Source organism: Sphaeramia orbicularis, chromosome 6 (assembly GCF_902148855.1).
Source record: "Sphaeramia orbicularis chromosome 6, fSphaOr1.1, whole genome shotgun sequence".
Lineage (NCBI taxonomy): Eukaryota > Metazoa > Chordata > Actinopteri > Kurtiformes > Apogonidae > Sphaeramia > Sphaeramia orbicularis.
In genome coordinates, this window is record NC_043962.1 from 11349850 (window position 1) to 11377122 (window position 27273).

The window sequence follows — 27273 nt, forward strand, 5'->3', positions numbered from 1 at the left end:
TCAAATGCAGATATGGCAGAGGTTCATTTTTGTTGTTTTTATTTTCATTTTTGTTTATATTTAATTTATTATTATTTAACACTGTTTTATTAAATAATGTTCGTTTCTTTGTTGGGATTGAACCAAAATACTGTTCTGATGTTAGTTCTGAACTAATAGAACATGAACATTTGAACAGAATCTTAAACTGTAATGTCTGTAAAACAGAATTTCAGTTTGAACACAGGAACATTTTGTGACATAACATGACATCCTGTTCTGATCAAATAAAAATGTGTTTAGTATTTGTACATATTTCTAGTGTAATTCAATTCTTCCAGGAAATAATCATTTTAAAAACAGAAACAAACATAAAATGGCCTTTTTACAGTATCATGATATATTGTGATATACTGTATCGCGATCCTAGTATTGTGATTTGTATCGTATCACCAGATTCTTGCCAATACACACCCCTAATCATGACACTGTTAAAAAGGCAATTTTTTTTTTTTTTTTTAAATGATTATTTCCTCGAAGAATTGAATTACACCAGAAATCTGCACAAATACTAAACACATTTTTATTTGATCCCAACAGGATCTAATGGTGTATCATAAAATGTTCCTGTGTTCAAACTGAAATTCTGTTTTACAGACATTACAGTTTAAGATCCTGTTCAAATGTTCATGTTCTATTAGTTCAGAACTAACATCAGAACATTATTTTAGTTCATTCCCAACAAAGGAACGAACATCTGCCTCTCAGACAGTAAAAAGTGCTTTTAGGATGATTCAAATAAGCATTATTTTATAAAAGTGTTAAATAAAAATACATTAGATACAAACAATAAAGAAACTCCCAAAAAAGAACCTCTGCCAAATCTGCATTTCAATAAATAACTAAAAATATTGATACAATACGTTTAATATCGATGCAGTATTGTGAAATGAAATACTGCGATATATTGCAGAACTGATGTTTTCTAACACCCCTAACTGTGTCCAGCATCGTCTACATCTTTCATCCCAAACATTATTATAAAACTGCATCCATTAATGTGAAATATCAAATATTTATTGTTGAATATCTGGATTCTTTAGCTTCACCTGTTTGGTTGTAATATTCTGATGCAGGAATATTTTTTCTGCAAATAAATCAAGCAGTGAATTACAGAGAAGTGATCAAGAGCATTTTAATGTCAGTGATGTAAGAAGTAACAGCAGTTAAATGACAGAATGTTTAATATAGTGAATAATATTCAGTCTCATACAATACACAAACTAATCCACACAGAAGCAGGATATTTAACAGGAAAATTCCCCCAAAAATGTGAATTTAAGCTCAGAAATATAAGTCATAATAATAATAATAATAATAATAATAATAATAATAATTATTATTATTATTATTATTATTATTATTATTATTATTATAATAATAATAATAATAATAATTATGTAGATCATTCCTAAATTCCCAAAGGTTTATTATTGGATTATTAGATTAAAAAAAAAAAAATTACAGATCTGCAACTGCAATGAGTATTTACATTTCATAAGTTAAACAACTATTCACATAATCCTTCAGACAACCCTTCATTTTTTTTGGTTTATTTACTTATTTATTTTACATGTTGTCACCTTCCTAAAATAATTGCCTGTGTTTGTTTGTTTGTTTGTTTGTTTTTTGACAAATTGCCCAAATCATCAAATACTCAATATCTGGTTAAGGTTTTTTTCTGAACAAAATGACTTTGGCAATTATTTTAGGAAAGCGCTGATAGAATACAATTATATTAATAAATATTTGTTAATTTCAGATATTCTGAAAAGTTTATTCTTTCTTTAGGTAATTTTAGCAATTTACAAGAACATATTTGAAAAATATCCTTGTGATTTCTTGAATGTTCTGTATAAATTTCAGCCCAATTGAGTGAAAAATTAGCAGTTGGTGAGGTTTGGAGTTCACACAGATGATGAAATTTTACTCCAAATGTCAGAAATCCAAAGTAAAACTGAAATATTTGCCATAGATGTTTATGATTTTGCACTAGGATGGTCCAAACATTTTTTTTTTTTTAAGATTCTCTGGATTAGAACTCTGCATTTGGTTCCATATCTGGCCAAATTACTTCGGTCCAAATTTTATGCAAATTAATTAATATTTAGAGGTTGCACAGGACACGTGAAGATAGCTGTATATACTATAACATAATTAGCCAAACGAACAAGGCCTATTAGAATAATTTGTAATTTTATTCTCAAAATCAAACTGCAACGCGCATAAAAATGTTACTTAAAAAGTCCAGCAACCACTGTTGCTTTATTGAAATTACAAAAAAATGTTCCTGTGTTCTTTGACAGCTTGGAGCCAGTACTGTTTGTGATCTTCATTTTTTGTTCGGCTACAGTTGAAGTCTTGAATAAGCTCCGCCCCTCTTTCAGCAACATCATTGACAACTTTTCTGGAATGCACAGTTTTCTCAGCCTTCTGAAAGTCTGCATCATCAGCCCAGTCTTCTGGAGGAATTCTGAAGAATGTTTGTGGCAGATCCAAAGTTTTAAAGAAACGCATGGTGCTGGTGGTGACCACATCACTGATCTGCTTCCCTTCAGAATCTGCTGGATTCAGGGCATCCCAACGCTTTAGTGGAACCCAGAGAACCTTCATTTTCCATCATGTTGTGAACCGTCAGCTGCTTCTGCTCTGGTGTCACACTGGAGTCCCAGAATGCAAGGACGACCAGTTCTTCACTCCAGTACCACAGATGTGGGCGGCCTTTCTTCATACATATATTTCTGGATGAATCACTCAAACCTTGGTTTTGCTCGTACTGCTGCTTCTCTTACAGGTCAGCTCAGCTCTGCTGAAAATACAAAATTAGTCAATTTCCAGGAAACTTCCAGCAAATTGTGCAACCTCTAAAACATCTTTTTCTTCCAAATTTTTTCCTAAATCATCTTTTGAATGCCAAAACCTAATGCAGGGTTCTAATTAGGGATGGGAATCGAGAACCGGTTCTTTTTTGAGAACTGGTTCCCAGTAGCTCCATTCCTGGAATCGTTTGCCTGCCTGCTTAACGATTCTGCTTATCGATTCTGCCTTCGTTGTGCATGCGCGATGACATCACACGTACACTGCATTGTTTTGGTCAGAACGTAGACAACATGGCGCTGAGGCAGAAACGGTCTAAACAGACGACACCAGGTCCACTGGAACACTGTCAAAGCTTCCATGTCTTCAAAAGGGTGGAATCCCTCCATTATCCTCAAACATTTGTCCACAGCATGTGACTCATTTACAGAAATGTCACATATTTGATACTCAGCGACACTTGTGAATGTAGCGGCAGAGTGAACGCCGGGCCCACTTCCGGTTCCGGTGTGGGCAACAAACGTAATACCCAAATACAAGTTTCTGAAGGGAGGGGAAAGAAAATGAGGTGCACAACAACGGGAGATGAGCCGAGTCGAACCAGTTCCACATAGTAGAAATGAAGCAACAGAGGAATTAGTAAAATGTCTTTAGTTTCACTTTCACTTCCGCCCCCGAACCAGCCTGGCATCATCTGTTATTATTTGTACACACTGTATATGTTCTATTTTCTGTGCAGATGGAAATATAAAAGACAGTTAATGCAAACACACCTGTTTGTACTCTTTTATTCCCTCACCCAATCAGAATCAATAAGAGAATCGATAAGGAATCGGATTGATAAGCAATATTGATAATGGAATTGGAATCGTTAAATTCTTAACGATTCCCATCCCCAGTTCTAATTGAGGTTATCTGAAACTTTATTTTTTATCATGATTGTTGGACCACCCTATTTTGCACTTTTTTTTTTGGATTAAAGTCCATGACCTGGTTTGGAATGACCCAGAAGACCACCTCCCACTGTCTCTCAACATGGTCATGACCCAGTAATAACCTGATGGGCCTTGAAACCCCTGGATTTCAGCTGAATTTAACCATCAGAGTCAGAGGGTCTCCTTCTTTCTTGGTGACGATGGCCCGCATCATCCCCGTGGGCGTGTGCAGATACCTGGACCCTTTGAAGAAGTTCTCGATAAAAGCTCTGTCGATCTTGTCGCACTTCCCCGTGGCTGCCTCGAAGTTGTTACTGACGACGCCGTAGATGTTCTCCTTGTCGTTCTTCCTCCCCATGAACAGGAACAGGGCGTAGCAGTCCTTCCCGATGGACGAGCAGAACTCCACCAGCTTCTCGCTGGTGTTCTTGTTGCCGGCCTCCACGTGGGCCATCTGGACGGACTCGCTGTAGGCCTCCGGGGGGGGTTTGTCCACGTTGACGCCCTCTCTCTCGGGCAGATGCAGGACCTGGACGGCGATCTGGATCCGAGGGTTCTTGGTGGGTTTGTCTAGGACCGCCCAGACCCAGTCGGCCCCAAGGAGGACGCGCTGTCCCGGGGTCAGGACCGTACAGTTGAAGGTGTCCGTCATGTTGAGGTGGACGCTCTGAGAGATATAGGTCATCAAGAAGATCTGTGAAGGTACGAAAGGACTCATTAACAAGATGGACGAGTGGAGCAGTTTCACCAAGACCACCACTAGACCAGGGGTGTCAAACCTACGACCCAGGTGCCACAGGGTCCAATCTGGCTCTGGATGAATTTGGAAAAAAAATACTGACATGAATAAATGTTGTCGAAGGTATTTAAAGTCTTTGAAAACATTCGACAAGGGTTCTGCTGTCAGGCCCTTCTACTGTGGAACCACCTCCTGCCAACGTGACAATACTTTTGGATGATTATCTTATGTGAAGTAAAAATTTTGACCAAAATGTCATTTTTTGGAGCACATACTATAGTCTTCTATTCGACCACCGGGGGGAAAGTAATGACCCCCCTGAAAAGTGGCTTAAAACACGCTTAAATACCTCCAAGATGACTGTTTGATGTCGTGGGGATGATTTAGAACTGTTTTTAAGGTAAATAAAAATTTTGACCAAAATGTCATTTTTTGGAGCACATACTATAGTTTGTGTTCGACCACCGGGGGGGCACTGATGACCGCCCTAAAAAGTAGCTTGAAACATACTTAAATACCTCACAATTGACTGGTTGATGTCTTGGGGATAATTTAGACCTGTTTTTAAGGTAAATAAAATTTTTGACCAAAATTTCATTTTTTGCAGCACATACTATAGTCTTATGTTCGACCACCGGGGGGGCACTGATGACCCCCCTGAAAAGCTTCTTAAAACACACTTAAATACCTACAAGATGACTTCTTGATGTCTTGGGGATGATTTAGAAGTGTTTTTAAGGTAAATAAAAATTTTGACCAAAATTTCATTTTTTGGAGCACATACTAGAGTCTTATGTTCGACCACCGGGGGGGCACTTTTGACCCCCCTGACAAGTGTCTTAAAACACACTTAAATACCTCACAAATGACTTGTTGATGTCTTGGGGATGATTTAGAACTGTTTTTAAGCTGAATAAAGTTTTTGACCAAAATTTCATTTTTTGGAGCACATACTATAGTCTTATGTTCGACCACCAGGGGGGCACTGATGACCCCCCTGAAAAGTGTCTTAAAACACACTTAAATACCTCCAAGATGACTTGTTGATGTCTTGGGGATGATTTAGAAGTGTTTTTTAGGTAAATAAAAATTTTGACCAAAATTTCATTTGTTTGAGCACATACTATAGTCTTATGTTTGACCACGGGGGGGCACTGATAACCCCCTCTGAAAAGTGTCTTAAAACACACTTAAATACCTCATTAATGACTTGTTGATTTCTTGGGGATGATTTAGAGCTGTTTTTAAAATAAATAAAAATTTTGACCAAAATTTCATTTTTTGGAGCACATACTATAGTCTTATGTTCGACCACCAGGGGGGCACTGATGACCCCCCCTGAAAAGTGGCTTAAAACACACTTAAATACCTCCAAGATGACTTGTTGATGTCTTGGGGATGATTTAGAACTGTTTTTAAGGTAAATTAAAATTTTGACCAAAATTTCATTTTTTGGAGCACATACTATAGTCTTGTGTTCGACCACCGGGGGGCACTGATGACCCCCCTGAAAAGTGTCATAAAACACACTTAAATACCTCCAAGATGACTTGTTGATTTCATGGGGATGATTTAGAAGTGTTTTTAAAATAAATAAAAATTTTGACCAAAATTTCATTTTTTGGAGCACATACTTATGTTATACTTACACAGTCTTATGTTTGACCACCGGGGGGGGACTGATGACCCCCTGAAAAGTGTCTTAAAACACACTTTAATACCTCCAAGATGACTTGTTGATGTCTTTGGGATGATTTAGAACTGATTTTAAGGTAAATAAAATTTTTGACCAAAGTTTCATTTTTTGGAGCACATACTATAGTCTTATGTTCAACCACCGGGTGGGCATTGATGACCCCCCTGACAAGTGTCTTAAAACACACTGAAATACCTCCAAGATGACTTGTTGATGTGTTGGGGATAATTTAGAACTGTTTTTAAGGTAAGTAAAATTTTTGACCAAAGTTTCATTTTTTGGAGCACATACTATAGTCTTATGTTTGACCACGGGGGCGCACATATAACCCCCTCTGAAAAGTGTCTTAAAACACACTTAAATGCCTCATAAATTACTTGTTGATGTCTTGGGGATGATTTAGAGCTGTTTTTAAAATAAATAAAAATTTTGACCAAATCTTCATTTTTTGGAGCACATACTATAGTCTTGTGTTCGACCACCGGGGGGCACTGATGACCCCCCTGAAAAGTGTCTTACAACACACTTAAATACCTACAAGATGACTTGTTGATGTCTTTGGGATGATTTAGAACTGTTTTTAAGGTAAATAAACATTTTGACCAAAATTTCATTTTTTGGAGCACATACTATAGTCTTATGTTCGACCACCAGGGGGGCATTGATGACCCCCCTGACAACTGTCTTAAAAACACTTAAATACCTCACAAATGACTTGTTGATGTCTTGGGGATGATTTAGAAGTTTTTTTAAAGTTAATATAAATTTTGACCAAAATTTCATTTGTTTGAGCACATACTATAGTCTTATGTTCGACCACCGGGGGGGCACTGATGACCCCCCTGAAAAGCTTCTTAAAACACACTTAAATACCTACAAGATGACTTCTTGATGTCTTGGGGATGATTTAGAAATATTTTTAAGGTAAATAAAAATTTTGACCAAAATTTCATTTTTTGGAGCACATACTATAGTCTTATGTTCGACCACCAGGGGGGCACTGATGACCCCCCCTGAAAAGTGGCTTAAAACACACTTAAATACCTCCAAGATGACTTGTTGATGTCTTGGGGATGATTTAGAACTGTTTTTAAGATAAATTAAAATTTTGACCAAAATTTCATTTTTTGGAGCACATACTATAGTCTTGTGTTCGACCACCGGGGGGCACTGATGACCCCCCTGAAAAGTGTCATAAAACACACTTAAATACCTCCAAGATGACTTGTTGATTTCATGGGGATGATTTAGAAGTGTTTTTAAAATAAATAAAAATTTTGACCAAAATTTCATTTTTTGGAGCACATACTATAGTCTTGTGTTCGACCACCGGGGGGCACTGATGACCCCCCTGAAAAGTGTCATAAAACACACTTAAATACCTCCAAGATGACTTGTTGATTTCATGGGGATGATTTAGAAGTGTTTTTAAAATAAATAAAAATTTTGACCAAAATTTCATTTTTTGGAGCACATACTTATGTTATACTTACACAGTCTTATGTTTGACCACCGGGGGGGGGACTGATGACCCCCTGAAAAGTGTCTTAAAACACACTTTAATACCTCCAAGATGACTTGTTGATGTCTTTGGGATGATTTAGAACTGATTTTAAGGTAAATAAAATTTTTGACCAAAGTTTCATTTTTTGGAGCACATACTATAGTCTTATGTTCAACCACCGGGTGGGCATTGATGACCCCCCTGACAAGTGTCTTAAAACACACTTAAATACCTCCAAGATGACTTGTTGATGTGTTGGGGATAATTTAGAACTGTTTTTAAGGTAAGTAAAATTTTTGACCAAAGTTTCATTTTTTGGAGCACATACTATAGTCTTATGTTTGACCACGGGGGCGCACATATAACCCCCTCTGAAAAGTGTCTTAAAACACACTTAAATGCCTCATAAATTACTTGTTGTTGTCTTGGGGATGATTTAGAGCTGTTTTTAAAATAAATAAAAATTTTGACCAAATCTTCATTTTTTGGAGCACATACTATAGTCTTGTGTTCGACCACCGGGGAGCACTGATGACCCCCCTGAAAAGTGTCTTACAACACACTTAAATACCTACAAGATGACTTGTTGATGTCTTTGGGATGATTTAGAACTGTTTTTAAGGTAAATAAACATTTTGACCAAAATTTCATTTTTTGGAGCACATACTATAGTCTTATGTTCGACCACCAGGGGGGCATTGATGACCCCCCTGACAACTGTCTTAAAAACACTTAAATACCTCACAAATGACTTGTTGATGTCTTGGGGATGATTTAGAAGTTTTTTTAAAGTTAATATAAATTTTGACCAAAATTTCATTTGTTTGAGCACATACTATAGTCTTATGTTCGACCACCGGGGGGGCACTGATGACCCCCCTGAAAAGCTTCTTAAAACACACTTAAATACCTACAAGATGACTTCTTGATGTCTTGGGGATGATTTAGAAATATTTTTAAGGTAAATAAAAATTTTGACCAAAATTTCATTTTTTGGAGCACATACTATAGTCTTATGTTCAACCACCAGGGGGGCACTGATGACCCCCCCTGAAAAGTGGCTTAAAACACACTTAAATACCTCCAAGATGACTTGTTGATGTCTTGGGGATGATTTAGAACTGTTTTTAAGATAAATTAAAATTTTGACCAAAATTTCATTTTTTGGAGCACATACTATAGTCTTGTGTTCGACCACCGGGGGGCACTGATGACCCCCCTGAAAAGTGTCATAAAACACACTTAAATACCTCCAAGATGACTTGTTGATTTCATGGGGATGATTTAGAAGTGTTTTTAAAATAAATAAAAATTTTGACCAAAATTTCATTTTTTGGAGCACATACTTATGTTATACTTACACAGTCTTATGTTCGACCACCAGGGGGGCATTGATGACCCCCCTGACAAGTGTCTTAAAACACACTTAAATACCTCCAAGATGACTTGTTGATGTCTTGGGGATGATTTAGAGCTGCTTTTATGGTAAATAAAAATTTTGACCAAAATTTAATTTTTTGAAGCACATACTATAGTCTTATGTTCGAGCATTGGGGGGGGACTGATGAACCCCCTGAAAAGTGTCTTAAAACACACTTAAATACCTCCAAGATGACTTGTTGATGTCTTTGGGATGATTTAGAACTGATTTTAAGGTAAATAAAATTTTTGACCAAAATTTCATTTTTTAGAGCACATACTATAGTCTTATGTTCGACCACTGGGGGGGCACTGATGACCCCCCTTACAAGTGTCTTAAAAACACTTAAATACCTCACAATTGACTGGTTGATGTCTCTGGGATGATTTAGAACTATTTTAAGGTAAATAAAATTTTTGACCAAAATTTCATTTTTTAGAGCACATACTATAGTCTTATGTTCGACCACCGGGGGGGCACTTATGACCCCCCTTAAAAGTGTCTTAAAAAACACTTAAATATCTCCAAGATGACTTGTTGATTTCTTGGGGATAATTTAGAAGTGTCTTTAAGGTAAATAAAAATTTTGACCAAAATTTCATTTTTTGGAGCACATACTATCGTCTTGTGTTCGACCACCGGGGGGGCACTTATGACCCCCCAGAAAAGTGTCTTAAAACACACTTAAATACTTCACATTTGACTGGTTGATGTCTCTGGGATGATGTAGAACTGTTTTTAAGGTAAGTAAAATTTTTGACCAAAGTTTCATTTTTTGGAGCACATACTATAGTCTTATATTTGACCATGGGGGCGCACATATAACCCCCCCTGAAAAGTGTCTTAAAACACACTTAAATACCTCCAAGATGACTTGTTGATGTCTTGGGGATGATTTAGAAGTGTTTTTTAGGTAAATAAAAATTTTGAACAAAATTTCACTTTTTGGAGCACATACTATAGTCTTATGTTTGACCACGGGGGGGCACTGATAACCCCCTCTGAAAAGTGTCTTAAAACACACTTAAATACCTCATTAATGACTTGTTGATTTCTTGGGGATGATTTAGAGCTGTTTTTAAAATAAATAAAAATTTTGACCAAAATTTCATTTTTTGGAGCACATACTATAGTCTTATGTTCGACCATCAGGGGGGCACGGATGACCTCCCTGAAAAGTGTCTTAAAACACACTTAAATACCTCACAAATGACTTGTTGATGTCTTGGGGATGATTTAGAAGTGTTTTTAAAGTTAATAAAATTTTGACCAAAATTTCATTTGTTTGAGCACATACTATAGTCTTATGTTCGACCACCGGGTGGGCACTGATGACCCCCCTGAAAAGTGTCTTAAAACACACTTAAATACCTCCAAGATGACTTGTTGATGTCTTGGGGATGATTTAGAAGTGTTTTTTAGGTAAATAAAAATTTTGAACAAAATTTCACTTTTTGGAGCACATACTATAGTCTTATGTTTGACCACGGGGGGGCACTGATAACCCCCTCTGAAAAGTGTCTTAAAACACACTTAAATACCTCATTAATGACTTGTTGATTTCTTGGGGATGATTTAGAGCTGTTTTTAAAATAAATAAAAACTTTGACCAAAATTTCATTTTTTGGAGCACATACTATAGTCTTATGTTCGACCACCAGGGGGGCACTGATGACCCCCCTGAAAAGTGTCTTAAAACACACTTAAATACCTCCAAGATGACTTGTTGATGTCTTGGGGATAATTTAGAAGTGTTTTTTAGGTAAATAAAAATTTTGAACAAAATTTCACTTTTTGGAGCACATACTATAGTCTTATGTTTGACCACGGGGGGGCACTGATAACCCCCTCTGAAAAGTGTCTTAAAACACACTTAAATACCTCATTAATGACTTGTTGATTTCTTGGGGATGATTTAGAGCTGTTTTTAAAATAAATAAAAATTTTGACCAAAATTTCATTTTTTGGAGCACATACTATAGTCTTACGTTCGACCACCGGGGGGCACTGATGACCCCCCTTAAAAGTGGCTTAAAACACACTTAAATACCTACAAGATGACTTCTTGATGTCTTTGGGATGATTTAGAACTGTTTTTAAGGTAAATAAAAATTTTGACCAAAATTTCATTTTTTGGAGCACATACTATAGTCTTATGTTCGACCACCAGGGGGGCATTGATGACCCCCCTGACAACTGTCTTAAAAACACTTAAATACCTCACAAATGACTTGTTGATGTCTTGGGGATGATTTAGAAGTGTTTTTAAAGTTAATAAAAATTTTGACCAAAATTTCATTTTTTGGAGCACATACTTATGTTATACTTACACAGTCTTATGTTCGACCACCGGGGGGGCATTGATGACCCCCCTGACAAGTGTCTTAAAACACACTTAAATACCTCCAAGATGACTTGTTGATGTCTTTGGGATGATTTAGAACTGCTTTTAAGGTAAATAAAATTTTTGACCAAAATTTCATTTTTTAGAGCACATACTATAGTCTTATGTTCGACAACTGGGGGGCACTGATGACCCCCCTTAAAAGTGTCTTAAAACACACTTAAATACTTCACAATTGACTGGTTGATGTCTCTGGGATGATTTAGAACTATTTTGAAGGTAAATAAAATTTTTGACCAAAGTTTCATTTTTTGGAGCACATACTATAGTCTTGTGTTCGACCACCGGGGGGCACTGATGACCCCCCTTAAAAGTGTCTTAAAACACACTTAAATATCTCCAAGATGACTTGTTGATTTCTTGGGGATAATTTAGAAGTGTCTTTAAGGTAAATAAAAATTTTGACCAAAATTTCATTTTTTGGAGCACATACTATAGTCTTGTGTTCGACCACCGGGGGGGCACTTATGACCCCCCAGAAAAGTGTCTTAAAACACACTTAAATACTTCACATTTGACTGGTTGATGTCTCTGGGATGATGTAGAACTGTTTTTAAGGTAAGTAAAATTTTTGACCAAAGTTTCATGTTTTTGGAGCACATACTATAGTCTTATGTTTGACCATGGGGGGGCACATATAACCCCCTCTGAAAAGTGTCTTAAAACACACTTAAATACCTCACAAATGACTTGTTGATGTCTTGGGGATGATTTAGAACTGTTTTTAAGGTGAATAAAGTTTTTGACCAAAATTTCATTTGTTTGAGCACATACTATAGTCTTATATTTGACCACGGGGGGGCACTGATAACCCCCTCTGTAAAGTGTCTTAAAACACACTTAAATACCTCATTAATGACTTGTTGAATTCTTGGGGATGATTTAGAGATGTTTTTAAAATAAATAAAAATTTTGACCAAAATTTTCGTTTTTTGGAGCACATACTATAGTCTTATGTTCGACCACCAGGGGGGCACTGATGACCCCCCTGAAAAGTGTCTTAAAACACACTTAAATACCTCCAAGATGACTTGTTGATGTCTTGGGGATGATTTAGAACTGTTTTTAAGGTAAATAAAAATTTTGGAAAAAATTTCACTTTTTGGAGCACATACTATAGTCTTATGTTTGACCACGGGGGGGCACTGATAACCCCCTCTGAAAAGTGTCTTAAAACACACTTAAATACCTCATTAATGACTTGTTGAATTCTTGGGGATGATTTAGAGCTGTTTTTAAAATAAATAAAAATTTTGACCAAAATTTCATTTTTTGGAGCACATACTATAGTCTTATGTTCGACCACCAGGGGGGCACTGATGACCCCCCCTGAAAAGTGGCTTAAAACACACTTAAATACCTCCAAGATGACTTGTTGATGTCTTGGGGATGATTTAGAACTGTTTTTAAGGTAAATAAAAATTTTGACCAAAATTTCATTTTTTGGAGCACATACTATAGTCTTGTGTTCGACCACCGGGGGGCACTGATGACCCCCCTGAAAAGTGTCATAAAACACACTTAAATACCTCCAAGATGACTTGTTGATTTCATGGGGATGATTTAGAAGTGTTTTTAAAATAAATAAAAATTTTGACCAAAATTTCATTTTTTGGAGAACATACTATAGTCTTATGTTCGACCGTCAGGGGGGCACTGATGACCTCCCTGAAAAGTGTCTTAAAACACACTTAAATACGTACAAGATGACTTGTTGATGTCTTGGGGATGATTTAGAAGTGTTTTTAAGGTAAATAAAAATTTTGACCAAAATTTCATTTTTTGGAGCACATACTTATGTTATACTTACACAGTCTTCTGTTCGACCACCGGGGGGGCATTTATGACCCCCCTGACAAGTGTCTTAAAACACACTTAAATACCTCCAAGATGACTGGTTGATGTCTCTGGGATGATTTAGAACTGTTTTTAAGGTAAATAAAATTTTTGACCAAAATTTCTTTTTTTGGAGCACATACTAAAGTCTTATGTTCGAGCATTGGGGGGGCACTGATGACCCCCCTGAAAAGTGTCTTAAAACACACTTAAATACCTCCAAGATGACTTGTTGATGTCTTTGGGATGATTTAGAAGTGTCTTTAAGGTAAATAAAATTTTTGACCAAAATTTCATTTTTTAGAGCACATACTATAGTCTTATGTTCGACCACTGGGGGGGCACTGATGACCCCCCTTACAAGTGTCTTAAAAACACTTAAATACTTCACAATTGACTGGTTGATGTCTCTGGGATGATTTAGAACTGTTTTTAAGGTAAATAAAATTTTTGACCAAAGTTTCATTTTTTGGGGCACATACTATAGTCTTATGTTCAACCACCGGGGGGGCATTGATGACCCCCCTGACAAGTGTCTTAAAACACACTGAAATACCTCCAAGATGACTTGTTGATGTGTTGGGGATAATTTAGAAGTGTTTTTAAGGTAAATAAAAATTTTGACCAAAATTTCATTTTTTGGGGCACATACTATAGTCTTATGTTCGACCACCGGGGGGGCACTTATGACCCCCCTTAAAAGTGTCTTAAAAAACACTTAAATATCTCCAAGATGACTTGTTGATTTCTTGGGGATAATTTAGAAGTGTCTTTAAGGTAAATAAAAATTTTGACCAAAATTTCTTTTTTTGGAGCACATACTATAGTCTTGTGTTCGACCACCGGGGGGGCACTTATGACCCCCCAGAAAAGTGTCTTAAAACACACTTAAATACTTCACATTTGACTGGTTGATGTCTCTGGGACTATGTAGAACTGTTTTTAAGGTAAGTAAAATTTTTGACCAAAGTTTCATTTTTTGGAGCACATACTATAGTCTTATGTTTGACCATGGGGGCGCACATATAACCCCCTCTGAAAAGTGTCTTAAAACACACTTAAATGCCTCATAAATGACTTGTTGGTGTCTTGGGGATGATTTAGAACTGTTTTTAAAAGAAATAAAAATTTTGACCAAAATTTCTTTTTTTTGAGAACATACTATAGTCTTATGTTCGACCACCGGGGGGGCACTGATGACCCCCCTGAAAAGTGTCTTAAAACACACTTAAATACCTCATAAATGACTTGTTGATGTCTTGGGGATGATTTAGAACTGTTTTTAAAATAAACAAATATTTTGACCAAAATTTATTTTTTTTGAGCACATACTATAGTCTTATGATCGAGCATTGGGGGGGCACTGATGACCCCCCTGAAAAGTGGCTTAAAACACACTTAAATACCTCCAAGATGACTCTTTGATGTCTTGGGGATGATTTAGAACTGCTTTTAAGGAAAATAAAAATTTTGACCAAAATTTCATTTTTATGGGCATATACTATAGTTTTATGTTCGACCACTTCGGGGGCACTGATGACCCCCCTTACAAGTGTCTTAAAAACACTTAAATACTTCACAATTGACTGGTTGATGTCTCTGGGATGATTTAGAACTGTTTTTAAGGTAAATAAAATTTTTGACCAAAGTTTCATTTTTTGGAGCACATACTATATAGTCTTATGTTCAACCACCGGGGGGGGCATTGATGACCCCCCTGAGAAGTGTCTTAAAACACACTTAAATACCTCCAAGATTACTTGTTGATGTCTTGGGGATAATTTTGAAGTGTTTTTAAGGTAAGTAAAAATTTTGACCAAAATTTCATTTGTTGGAGCACATACTATAGTCTTGTGTTCGACCACCGGGGGGCACTTATGACCCCCCAGAAAAGTGTCTTAAAACACACTTAAATACTTCACATTTGACTGGTTGATGTCTCTGGGATGATTTAGAAGTGTTTTTAAGGTAAATAAAAATTTTGACCAAAATTTCATTTTTTGAAGCACATACTATAGTCTTATGTTCGACCACTTGGGGGACACTGATGACCCCCCTGAAAAGTGTCTTAAAACACACTTAAATACTTCACATTTGACTGGTTGATGTCTTGGGGATAATTTAGAAGTGTTTTTAAGGTAAATAAAAATTTTGACCAAAATTTCACTTTTTGGAGCACATACTATAGTGTTGTGTTTTACCACCGGGGGGGCACTGATGACCCCCCTGACAAGTGTCTTAAAAACACTTAAATACCTCACAAATGACTGGTTGAATTCTTGGGGATGATTTACAACTGTTCGTAAAAGAAATAAAAATTTTTACCAAAATTTCCTTTTTTGGAGCACATACTATTGTCACACACACACACACACACACACACACATATATATATATATAAAAAAATAAAAAAAATAAAATATATATATATATATATATATATATATATATATATATATATATATATATATATATATGTATGTATAGATATACATATATATACACACACACACACACACACATATATATATATATATATATATATATATATATATATATATATATATATATATATATATATACACATACATGTTAGTTTTTACATTCCTAGTTCTGGGAAGAGAAACACTGACAGGGGGGTTCCTCTGGACATCCACTGACGTGCAGGTCCACAGACAGTCAGTCACTCTATATCAGGGCTTTCAAATTCATTTTAGTTCAGTTCCATATTTAGGCCAATTCGATTTCAAGCGGGCCAGACCAGTCAAATAATGACTCAGTAATGTATAAATAATGACAAATACAAGTTTTTCTTTTTGTTTTAGTCCAAAACCCCCCAATTAAATTATGAAAATATTTATATTTTACAAAAAAGATGTGAATAACTTGAAAACAATGAAATTTAATTTGAAAAATCAGTGCAATTATAATAATATTATGCCTCGACTTATTATTTATACATGTACATTACACACAGTGTTCCATAAACATTTGGTAACACACAGAACATTGTGAACATTTTTGAGTTTGGAACTAAAATTTGAACAATTTCTACAATATTCCATCTCTTATTAGTAACACAACTACAGATCACAGCAGATCCATAAATGCACCAAACATTTAGTAACAGGCAGAATATTGTTCAAATTGCACATTTCAGGTTTTTCAACTTTGTTTTTATTTATGTATTTATTTGCATTTTATTGTGAAAGAATAGTTTTGTAAATGTAAATATTTTCGCAGTGTAGTGTTGTATTTTTTTTCACTTAAATTTTTTCCACATAATTTTTCACAATGAACATTTGTAGTTGTCGTTGTAGTTGTCATTATTTATGGGTTATTGTGTTGTTATTTTGACTGTAGATCACATTGGTCGGTATGTGGAACCTGAACCAAAAGGATTTGGACAACCTGGACTGTTCAGGTTCATTTTTGCACTTTCATCCTGCGGGCTGAAATGGAACCTTTAGCGGGCCAGATTTGGCCCCCGGCCCGCATGTTTGACACCTGTGATCTATATAGATTCTGCAAAGGGAGGAAGACGTCAGAAGATCAAGTGAACTTCCATGAGTAGACTACAACTCTGCAACAAAGGTGTTCAGTGATGAACAAGAACAGATTTGGACAGAGTATCTGACAGGTGCTGCTAATACAGACTACAGACTGTGTCCCACAGAGAGAAGAACAGAAGAACTGGTGAAGGAGAAGTCAGGCTGAATTTAGGAAAGTTACACTGGTGGCAATATATAAAATATATATTGAATTGGGACATTTTTTTTAGCATTTTTTATGTGTTTAACATAACTCTCATATCTGTTTGCAGAAAAATATGGCTGCGAACCAAGGTTCTAATAGTTTTGGATTTTTCATTCTAGTTTAGTTTTATTTCATTTGGACTTTTTTTCTCTGTAATTCAGTTGAAGTCATTGGGTTTGGTGATGAGGGGCTTCTGCAGCGGAGAAAAGATGCTCTTCAGGGGAAGGCTGTCGTGGTCGGTGGAGGGGGCGGTTTTGAAGGAGGCCATCAGTTTGTGGGTGACAGAGGATTGTGTGCTGAGTACCTGACCCATCGTACCCGACCGGTCAGAGGGAGGTCTCCTGGATACACTGAGAAGACAGAAACAGGAGGTGACCCACCCTGAAACCACTGCAGACCAAGGGTCTTCATTCTAGTTTAGTTTTGTTTAGTTTGGACTGTTTTTCCTCTAATTCAGTTAGTTTGAACTAGTTTTTAGAGCAGGTTTGCTAGTTTTATTAGTTTTCATTTTTTTCTAAATGTTTTGTTTAGTTTTAGTATTAATTGTAGTTTTGTCGTATCTTTTCTCTTCTTCACTGTCGTATTCAAATAAATCCCAGACAGGACTCTGCTGCTTTCTCCTACCTTTAGTCTCTGTTTCCAGGTAGAGTGGGGACGAAAAGACGACTATAAACGACAAGTGACCAGAAGTGACAGACTTTGAAGTACCCTATGGTGCTGCTAGCTAAAATTGCTAGAGAGAAATCAATCGCTTTTGTATCAATCCGACATTGACAAAGACAAAAACGAAGGGAATTTTATCCGTAATTTTTAAACATTTTAGTTTTGTACGTTCACAATACAGTTTCAGTTAGTTATCGTTTTTGTCTTTTATTTATAGTTTTTATTTATTTCAGTTAACGAAGATGTTTTTTCAATTCTAGTTTTCGTCATTTTGCTAGTTTTCGTTAACGATAATAACCTTGCTGCAAACGTCCAAAGTCATGGGATGAGACTTCAGCTGCTGGTCCAGATCGGTTTTCCGGTTTTATGAAACGAAACCCAACTCTCCCCATTAGTCAGTCAATAATATCTTTAGTCATTGTCATGGTCCTGATTTTATAATGTTACATTTTACCCCAAGGTATGTTACAACTGACCCCGACTATGGGGTCAGTTGTAACATTTCACTCCTTGTGTTTGAGATGAAGTCATACATTTTCTATTTGTGTTGCACAGACATTTTCTAGGTCATTTATTAGCAGACACTTGAAGTTAGTTTACACAGCAGTTTGAAGACACTGAGTTAAAACTCAGTTAAAAGAGCTCAAAGTTAGAGACAGAAATGTCAACAATGTTACAACTGTCCCTGGTCTCCCCTATGGTCTACTCCAGGTTTTTACCTGTTAACCCTTTCATGTAATTATGAGAACCTTGGTCACAATATTTGTGTGTTTTTATTGCTCTTTAGGCATGAAAAAAACATGCAATTTAGTTTTTTTTTTTTTTTTAAGGAGTTACAAAACTGTCCACCCAGCCGGACCCCATGCATTTAATTTTTCAAGCAAAGAAACATGTATTTAAAACCTAATATCAGAAAGTGATATGGAAAAGTATGCAATAAAACATTTTTAATGCTGCTAATCAGATGTTTTCCCACATTTTAACATACTCTAATACTAGTTATTATTCATTTCATGGAGATAATATGCAAAAAAAAACCTGTTTTGTTTGTTGATTTACCTAAAACATGTTAGTGCAGATCAGGTTTATCAAGAACAGCATAGTTACAGTAACGGTATGAAATGCACTGTATGGGATGATGCATAAGTGTCCACTGTGTTGGCTGATATGGAACTAAAAGAATAAAACTCATGAATATAGAAGAGAACAGCTGGAGAAGAACTGTCCACTGGAGTGACCTCTGTGCATGAAAGGGTTAAAGGACGTTTTTCCTTCCACTGTCACCTTAAATATGAGTGTTTGCTCCTGGAGGAGTCTGTTGGGTTTCTGTGAACTGGATTAAGGGTCCGGTTTAGACCAGCTCTGAATGTAGAGTGTCATGAGAGAACTTTTGTTATGATGTGATGCTATATAAATAAAATTTGATTAATTGATTGATTGATCGATTGATGTGCTCCAAATAAAGACATTCTGGTCAAAATTTTTATTTCACTTAAAAATAGTTCTAGATAATCCCTGAAGCATCTATTTCTGATTTGTGAGGTATCTAAGTGTGTTTTAAGGCATTTGCAACGGCCCCCCCCCCCCACTGGTCAAACATAAGGCTATACTATGTGCTCCAAAAAATGAAATTTGGGTCCAAATTTTTATTTCACTTGAAAACAGTTTTAATGTAGACAAGTTGATCCAGGCACAACAAACCCCGCCCCTCACACATATTGTATCTTATTTTGGCATCGATCCAGCTGATGTCATCATGTCTGTGCATGTGCTGATGTCATCATGTCACCTGCCTCTGTATATGTGGCAAGTATGAAGTCAATTCAAACAAAATGGATGTTTTTATAAACATTTGAAATTTCGCCCATTATAAGTAAATGTGAAAAAAAAAAAGATTTTAAAAAATTCATAAAAAATTTGGAACTTTGACCTACTTTTCCCAAAATGTAACCACATCTATTCTGGGTCACTGGTAATCTATAAACCACATTTAGGAGGAATTCAACCAATACTTCTGCTGCTACGACAACAATCCCCTTACTTCAGGAGGTGGGGTAAGAATCCCCATGACATCAGTAAGTCATCTGTGAGGTATTTAAGTGGGTTTCAAGCCAAGCCATAACTGACAAACTATGTGCTTTCGAAAGTGAAATACACTTAATTTCACTTAAAACAGTTCTAGATACTCCCTGAACCATGCATTTGTGATGTATTCAAGTGTCTTAATTCATTTGTTGGGGGTCATCAATGCCCCTGGTGGTCAAACATAAGAATATACAATATGCTCTGAAAAATGAAATTCGAATTAGAATTTTTATTTCACTTAAAAACAGTTTCAGATAATCCCCAAGACATCAACAAGCCATCTGTGAGGTATTTAAGAGGGGGCGCCGCTAACAACTGTGGGCCCCGTGAAAGGGTAACGATGTGGGCCCTTCATAGAATAAAAGTATCTGTATGTACAGCAGGTGGTGGGGGGGTTCCGTAAGTGGGTTAGGGTTAGGGTTAGGAAAAAAGTGTAGTGGGGAAAAAAAAACAGGAAAAACATTTAATGGGGAAAAATTACCAGGAAAAAAATTTTGTGGGGAAAAAAATACAAGGAAAAAAAAATTAGCAGGGTAAAAAATACCAGAGAAAAAAATTAGTAGGGGAAAAAAATACCAGGAAAAAATGAGTAGAGGTAAAATAAAAAATAAAAAAAAAATACCAGGAAAAAAATTTAGGAGTGAAAAAAAAAATAGGAAAAAATTTGTAACAAGAGTTAGTGGGAAAAATAAAAACCATAACAAGACTTATTGGGAAAAAAAAGCAGGAAAAAAATTTGGTGGGAAAAAAAACCAGGAAAAAATGTAGTGGGAATAAAAACAGGAAACACATTTAGTGGGGGAAAAAATACCAGGAAAAAACTTTAATGGGGGGAAAAAATACAAGGAAAAAAAATTTAGCAGGGTAAAAAATACCAGAGAAAAAAATTAGTAGGGAAAAATTCCAGGAAAAATTGAGTAGGGGAAAAAATACCAGGAAAAAAATTTAGGAGTGAAAAAAAAAAAAAAAAAAGAAAAAAAATACATAACAAGACTTAGTGGGAAAAATAAAAAAAACATAACAAAACTTAGTGGGAAAAAAGCAGGAAAAAAAATTGGTGGGGAAAAAAAACAGGAAAAAAATGTAGGGGGGATAAAAACAGGAAACACATTTAATGGGGGAAAAAATACCAGGGAAAAAAATTAGAGGGGAAAAAATGATTAGGGAAAAAAACAGCGAAAAAAAATTAGTAGGGATGAAAATACCAGAAAAAATATAGTTGGAAAAAACAGGAAAACATTTATTTGTGGGGATAGTCAGTTTCTTTAGGGTCCACAACAGTTATGTTTTCATGGGGACCAGAATTGGTAGTGGTGCCCCTGATCAGGTCTGGTCTTAGTTGAGTCCTGGGTTAGGGTTAGGGGTTAGGGTTAGGGTCCTACCTGAGTGAGCACCTCGGGGCTGGGGCTGAACTTGTCCTCCGGGTCCACGAACAGCAGATACTCCTGGGTTCTGGATGAAGCGACAGAGATGCAGTCGTTGAACAGGGGGATGAAGTCATTGGGTTTGGTGACGAGGGGCTTCTTCAGCGTAGAAAAGATGCTCTTCAGGGGAAGGCTGTCGTGGTCGGTGGAGGGGGTTTTTTTGAAGGAGGCCATCAGTTTGTGGGTGACAGAGGACTGAGTGTTGAGTACCTGACCCATCGTACCTGCCTGGTCAGAGGGAGGTCTCCCGGATACACTGAGGAGACCGAAACAAGAGGTGACCCACCCTGAAACCACTGCAGACCAAGGGTAGAAGAGTTTTGGATTTTTGTTTATAGTTTAGTTTTATTTAGTTTGGACTTCTTTTTCTGTAATTCAGTTAGTTTGAACCCTTTCATGCATACTGGTCACTACAATAGATAGTTCTTCTCCAGCTGTTCTCTTGTATATTCATGGGTTTTGTTGTTTTAGTTCCATATCAGACAACACAGTGGACGCTTATGCACCATCCCATAATAATACACTGACATTCATACAATTACTGTAACTTTGCTGTTCTTGATTAACCTGATCTGCAGTTACATGTTTTAGTGTAAATCAGTTGCTGATTGGTATTAGACTGTAATTAACAGTTATCTGAAACAAAAGTTGTTTTTTTGGGGTTTTTTTTTGCATATCCTCCTGAGACCCAGCAATGCATTTTGTCCTCTGTAGGGGACAAAAGTTTAACAATTTAACTTAAAAAATACTGTCCATTACAAAGGAAATTCCGTTAAAAAATCAATCCAAAAAAAAAAAAAATATATATATATATATATAAATATATATACAGGGTGGGGAAGCAAAATTTACAATGAACATTTAGTTGTTTTTTCTCAGCAGGCACTACGTCTATTGTTTTGAAACCGAACATATTGATGTCATAATCATACCTAACACTATTATCCATACCTTTTCAGAAACTTTTGCCCATATGAGTAATCAGGAAAGCAAACGTCAAAGAGTGTGTGATTTGCTGAATGCACTCGTCACACCAAAGGAGATTTCAAAAATAGTTGGAGTGTCCATAAAGACTGTTTATAATGGAAAGAAGAGAATGACTATGAGCAAAACTATTAGGAGAAAGTCTGGAAGATACTATTAAAGAAGAATGGGAGAAGTTGTCACCCGAATATTTGAGGAACACTTGCACAAGTTTCAGGAAGCGTGTGAAGGCAGTTATTGAGAAAGAAGGAGGACACATAGAATAAAAACATTTTCTATTATGGAAATTTTCTTGTGGCAAATAAATTCTCATGACTTTCAATAAACTAATTGGTCATACACTGTCTTTCAATCCCTGCCTCAAAATATTGTAAATTTTGCTTCCTCACCCTGCATATATATATGTATATATATATATATATATATATATATATATATATATACACACACACACACACACACATATATATGTATATATATATATATATGTGTGTGTGTGTGTGTGTGTGTGTGTGTGTATATATATATATATATATATATATATATATATATATATATATATATTCTTTTTTTTTTTTTTTTTTTACTTTTATTGAAGAAAACAAAATAAAACCAAAAAAAATAATGTACAGAGTAACAATGTTTGTCCTGAGATTGGGCCCAAGATTACGATATAAAATATTTGGTTACAATGAAGAAAAGGAGAGAAAAGAAAAAAAAAAAAAAATCCAGGCTTAAATATCTATTCCAATAAGACTGAATACTGGTCTCCATCTTCTTTCAAAGGTCGGTGTCTTCAGCTGTAGCTGTGCTGTTAGCTGTTCCATTAGACAAACTTGTTTAATTTTTTGTATCCATTGTCCAGTTGTAGGTGATTCAGGTTTCAGCCATAACATTGTTATCATTTTTCTCGCAGTCATCAGAAGAAGATGTAGTATGAATTCTTGGTCGTGGGACAGACCATCAGGGAATATGTCCAGTAAAAATAATAATGGGTCCATAGAGAGGTTCACTTTAAGTAAACTATCCAATATGCCTTTTACATTAGTCCAGAAGTGTTTCACGATGGGGAACTCCCAAAATATGTGTGTCTGATCACCGACAAGACCAAAAATAATTTTTATAATGCATCCAAAAAAACTGTTGCATTATGCAGTTTCCAGTCAAGACAATTTTTTAATGTAAAAAAAGCTAAAATGGTCAATTTCCTGGGTCTCAGGAGGATATTATCTCCATGAAGTGAGTAATAACTAGTATTAGAGTGTGAGAAAATGTGAGAAAACATCAGACTAGCGACATTAAAAATGTTTTTATTTCATAGTTTTTACACACCATATCACTTTCTGACAATGAGTTTTAAATACATGTTTCTTTGCTTCAAAAATTAAACACATGGTGTCCAGCTGAGTGGACGTTTTTGTTACTCCACGAAAAATAGATTCATAAAATAAATAAATAAATAAATAAATTGCATTGTTTTTTTTCATGCCTAAAGAGGAAAAAAAAAACACTCAAGAAAAAATATGACTAAGGTTCTCATAATTCATGCATGAAAGGATTAATTAGTTTTTAGAGCAGGTTTGCTAGTTTTTATTAGTTTTTGTTTTCTTCTAAATGCTTAGTTTTAGTATAAATTTTAGTTTTCTCATATCTTTTCTCTTCTTTTCTGTCGTATTCAAATAAATCCCAGACAGGACTCTGCTGCTTTCTCCCAACTTTAGTCTCTGTGTTTCCAGGTAGAGTGGGGACCAGAAGACGACTCTAAACCACAAGTGATGAGAAGTGACGGACCGCGAAGTGTCGTACAGTGCCACTAGCTAAAATTGCGCAAGTGAAATAAATTAACTTCATATCAATCCGACATTGAAAAAGATGAAAACAAAGGGAATTTTATCCATAATTTTTATACGTTTTAGTTAGTTTTATAAGCACACAATACAGTTTCAGTTATCGTTTTTTTCTTTTAATTATAGTTTTTATTTATTTCAGTTAACGAAAATGTTTTTACAGTTCTAGTTTTCGTCACTTTGTTTTATTTTTGTTAACGATAATAACCCTGCTCCCTGCCTCGGTTCAGGAGGAGACACCCTCTGAAAGTTTAAGGCAGTGGTTTTTGGCTTGTGGCTCCATTTTGACATCACAAATTTGTGGCGACCCCAGACATTAAAAACTGAGAAATTTTTTGGTTAAAATTTATTTGTTTTTGTTCATGTAATAGTTTGCTATACTATGTTGCAAATAAATGTTAATTTGAGACGACATTTAGTCTATATAATGTATATTATTCTGGACGAAGGCAGAAAAGCCAGGTGTAGATTACTGCACAAAGTGAGAATTTGATTTTCCTTGGTCAGGATATGTACAGTCAGTCCAGTTTGGATTTACAATTAATACTGAACAAACAAGAACTCAAACTATGAATTATGAAAGAGCTGCAGCATCTGAAACTGACCACAATGAACATTTGACAGATAAACAGAACCACAGTGTATATGTTTTAGTTAGTTTTGTAAACACACAATACACTTCCAGTTAGTTCTTGTTTTTTTCTTTTAATTGTAGCTTTTATTTATTTCAGTTAACGAAAATGTTTTTACAATTCTAGTTTTCGTCATTTCGTTAGTTTTTATTAACGATAATAACCTTGCTGGAGAACCCACCATATGGATCTGCCAAAGGAGTAAAACCCACTCACCAGGATGGGTCTGGAAGACTCTGCAGATCCCAGTCCACTACCCGGCCTCTGGTCCTGGTCCTGGTCCTGGTCCTGGTCCTGGTCCTGGTCCTGGTCCTGGTCCTGGACTCGACCCTGCTGACATACACAGTTGTTGCAGCTTTGTGAAGTTCTTCTGACTGGAACTGGAGTAGATTTAACACTGTTTCTGTTAGAGTCACAGGGCAGTTCCTGCTCACAGAGTAAGCACAGGTGTGGTGGGTGAAACCTGCCGAAATTTAGGTAAGTCAACAAAAGATTCATCTTACCGCTGAACTGGGAGACTTCAGAAGCACTGGGGGGCTTTGTTGGGCAAACACACACCTAAGGGACTGTGGCAGGAGAAGAAATACTTGATGCTGGGCTAAATGGGTTGTCGTTAGCTGAGTTTTAGCTCTACGAAGGCTGTGGAAATGTCTTAAATCGTCAGTATACTGTCCCATTACTGAACTGTGTAGTTTGTAAACTTTGTACTTCCACAGACACACATAAAAACCACTTCCACAGTAAAAAAAAAAAAAAAAAACTACAGGGTGACCTTCACTACGTTTACAGCTCCAGCCTCATTCCACTGTTGGTTATAATATTAATTTAAACCCTTTAGTCCTATCAGCCCGCCCATGGGCCGAAAAAAATTATATTAATATTCACCTACTATAAAAATATAATAAATCAGGACAATGGATGTTTTTTTCAACTTTTGCTCAAAGTTTAGACCCTAATGTTAATAAAAGTACATCAAAAGTGTATTTTAGTGCAAACTTTAATGTTCAAACATGATTTTTAATCTTTGTGGGGTGAAATATACGCTATTAAAAATCTCCGACACGAACAATTAATGTATGCATATCATCGTCAATCCAGCCGAAAAAAACAGGCGAGGATAAAAAATTCTAATTTCTCTTTTAGTTTGTTACAGTTTACTCAGGCATAGTAATAGATACAATATTTTAGACAATGGGAATAGATTCTGTGAGGTCTCTAAATGTCCGTAGACACCAAGAACATCCATATGAACCTTATTATTGTGAAGTAATTCTTCGTTTACTTTGGGTATGTCTGTTTAGGCGTTTTCCCCCTGAAAATATGGTCAGAGTTTAACAGGTTTTTAACACGTGTAGTAGTTTAATGACCAGGTCTTATTGAAAACGTTCCACCATTTCCTGCTTGGCCATTATAATAAAATGTTAGAGGTACTTGTATGTTTCTGAGGTTGTGAGGCTGTTTCATGCACACACTGGTACTTCAGTAAAAGACTGAAAAATTAACCATATCATCCTCACACTGACAGAAGTGGTAATAAGACTGAGCGGTTCATTCCAATGGTTCCTTTCACTTGGATATATTAGACAACAAGTGAAAAACCTAACCCTAACCCCAAAACTATTGGTTGAATTCATACTAAATTTGGCTTATAGATTACCAGTGACCCAAAATAGATGTCATTACATTTTTGCAAAAATAGGTCCGAGTTTAAAGTTTTTATGAATTTTTTAAATCTTTTTTTTTTCCCCATTTACCTCGAATGGGCAAAAATTAAAATGTCTGTAGAAGACAAACTATTGGTTGAATTCATGCCAAATTGGGTTTATAGATTACCAGTGACCCAGAATAGATGTGATTACATTTTGGAAAAAATAGGTCAAAGTTAAAATTTTTTATGAATTTTTAAATCTTTTTTTTTTTCCCATGTACTTCTAATGGGCAAAATTTCAAATGTCTGTAGCAGCAAAACTGTTGGTTTAATTTATGCCAAATTGGGTTTATAGATTTCCAGTGACCCAGAATCAATTTTGTTACATTTTGGGAAAAATTGGTCAAAGTTTAAAATTTTGATGGATTTTTTTAAATCTTTTTTTTTCTTCCGTTTACCTATAATGGGCAAAAATTCAAATGTCTGTAGCAGCAAAAGTAGCGATTGAATTCATACAAAATTTGGTCAATGGATTACCAGTGACCCAGAATAGATGTCACTATATTTTTGGAAAAATAGGTAAAATGTAACATTTTTTATGAATTTTTAAAATCTTTTTTTTCCCCCATTTGCTTATAATGGGTGAAATTTGAAATGTCTGTAGCAGCAAAACTATTGGTTGAATTCATACCAAATTGGGTTTATAGATTTCCAGTGACCCAGAATCAATTTCGTTACATTTTCGGAAAAATTGGTCAAAGTTTAAAATTTTGATGAATTTTTTTAATTCTTTTTTTTCTTCCGTTTACCTATAATGGGTGAAAATTCAAATGTCTGTAGCAGC

General features: G+C 35.7%; 1 protein-coding gene across 2 annotated transcripts; it reads right to left on the reverse strand.

Annotated features, from left to right (window-relative positions):
- Window positions 1–1456: 1456 nt before the first annotated feature.
- rep15 (RAB15 effector protein) lies at window positions 1457–25487 on the reverse strand. 2 transcript variants are annotated; one of them, XR_003935614.1, is made up of 6 exons: window positions 25106–25487; window positions 24998–25057; window positions 21277–21574; window positions 3914–4485; window positions 3825–3879; window positions 1457–2033 (listed from the first exon to the last, which is right to left on the reverse strand). XR_003935614.1 is itself a non-coding variant. In XM_030136474.1 (4 exons), the coding sequence occupies exons 3-4, from the start codon at window positions 21535–21537 to the stop codon at window positions 3940–3942; spliced, it is 807 nt and encodes a 268-aa protein (XP_029992334.1). In that variant the 5' UTR covers window positions 21538–21574; window positions 24998–25057; window positions 25106–25487; the 3' UTR covers window positions 3887–3939. The 2 variants fall into 2 exon arrangements, 1 of the variants encoding a protein (XP_029992334.1); XM_030136474.1 differs by lacking the exons at window positions 1457–2033; window positions 3825–3879 and having other exon boundaries at window positions 3887–4485.
- Window positions 25488–27273: the final 1786 nt, after the last annotated feature.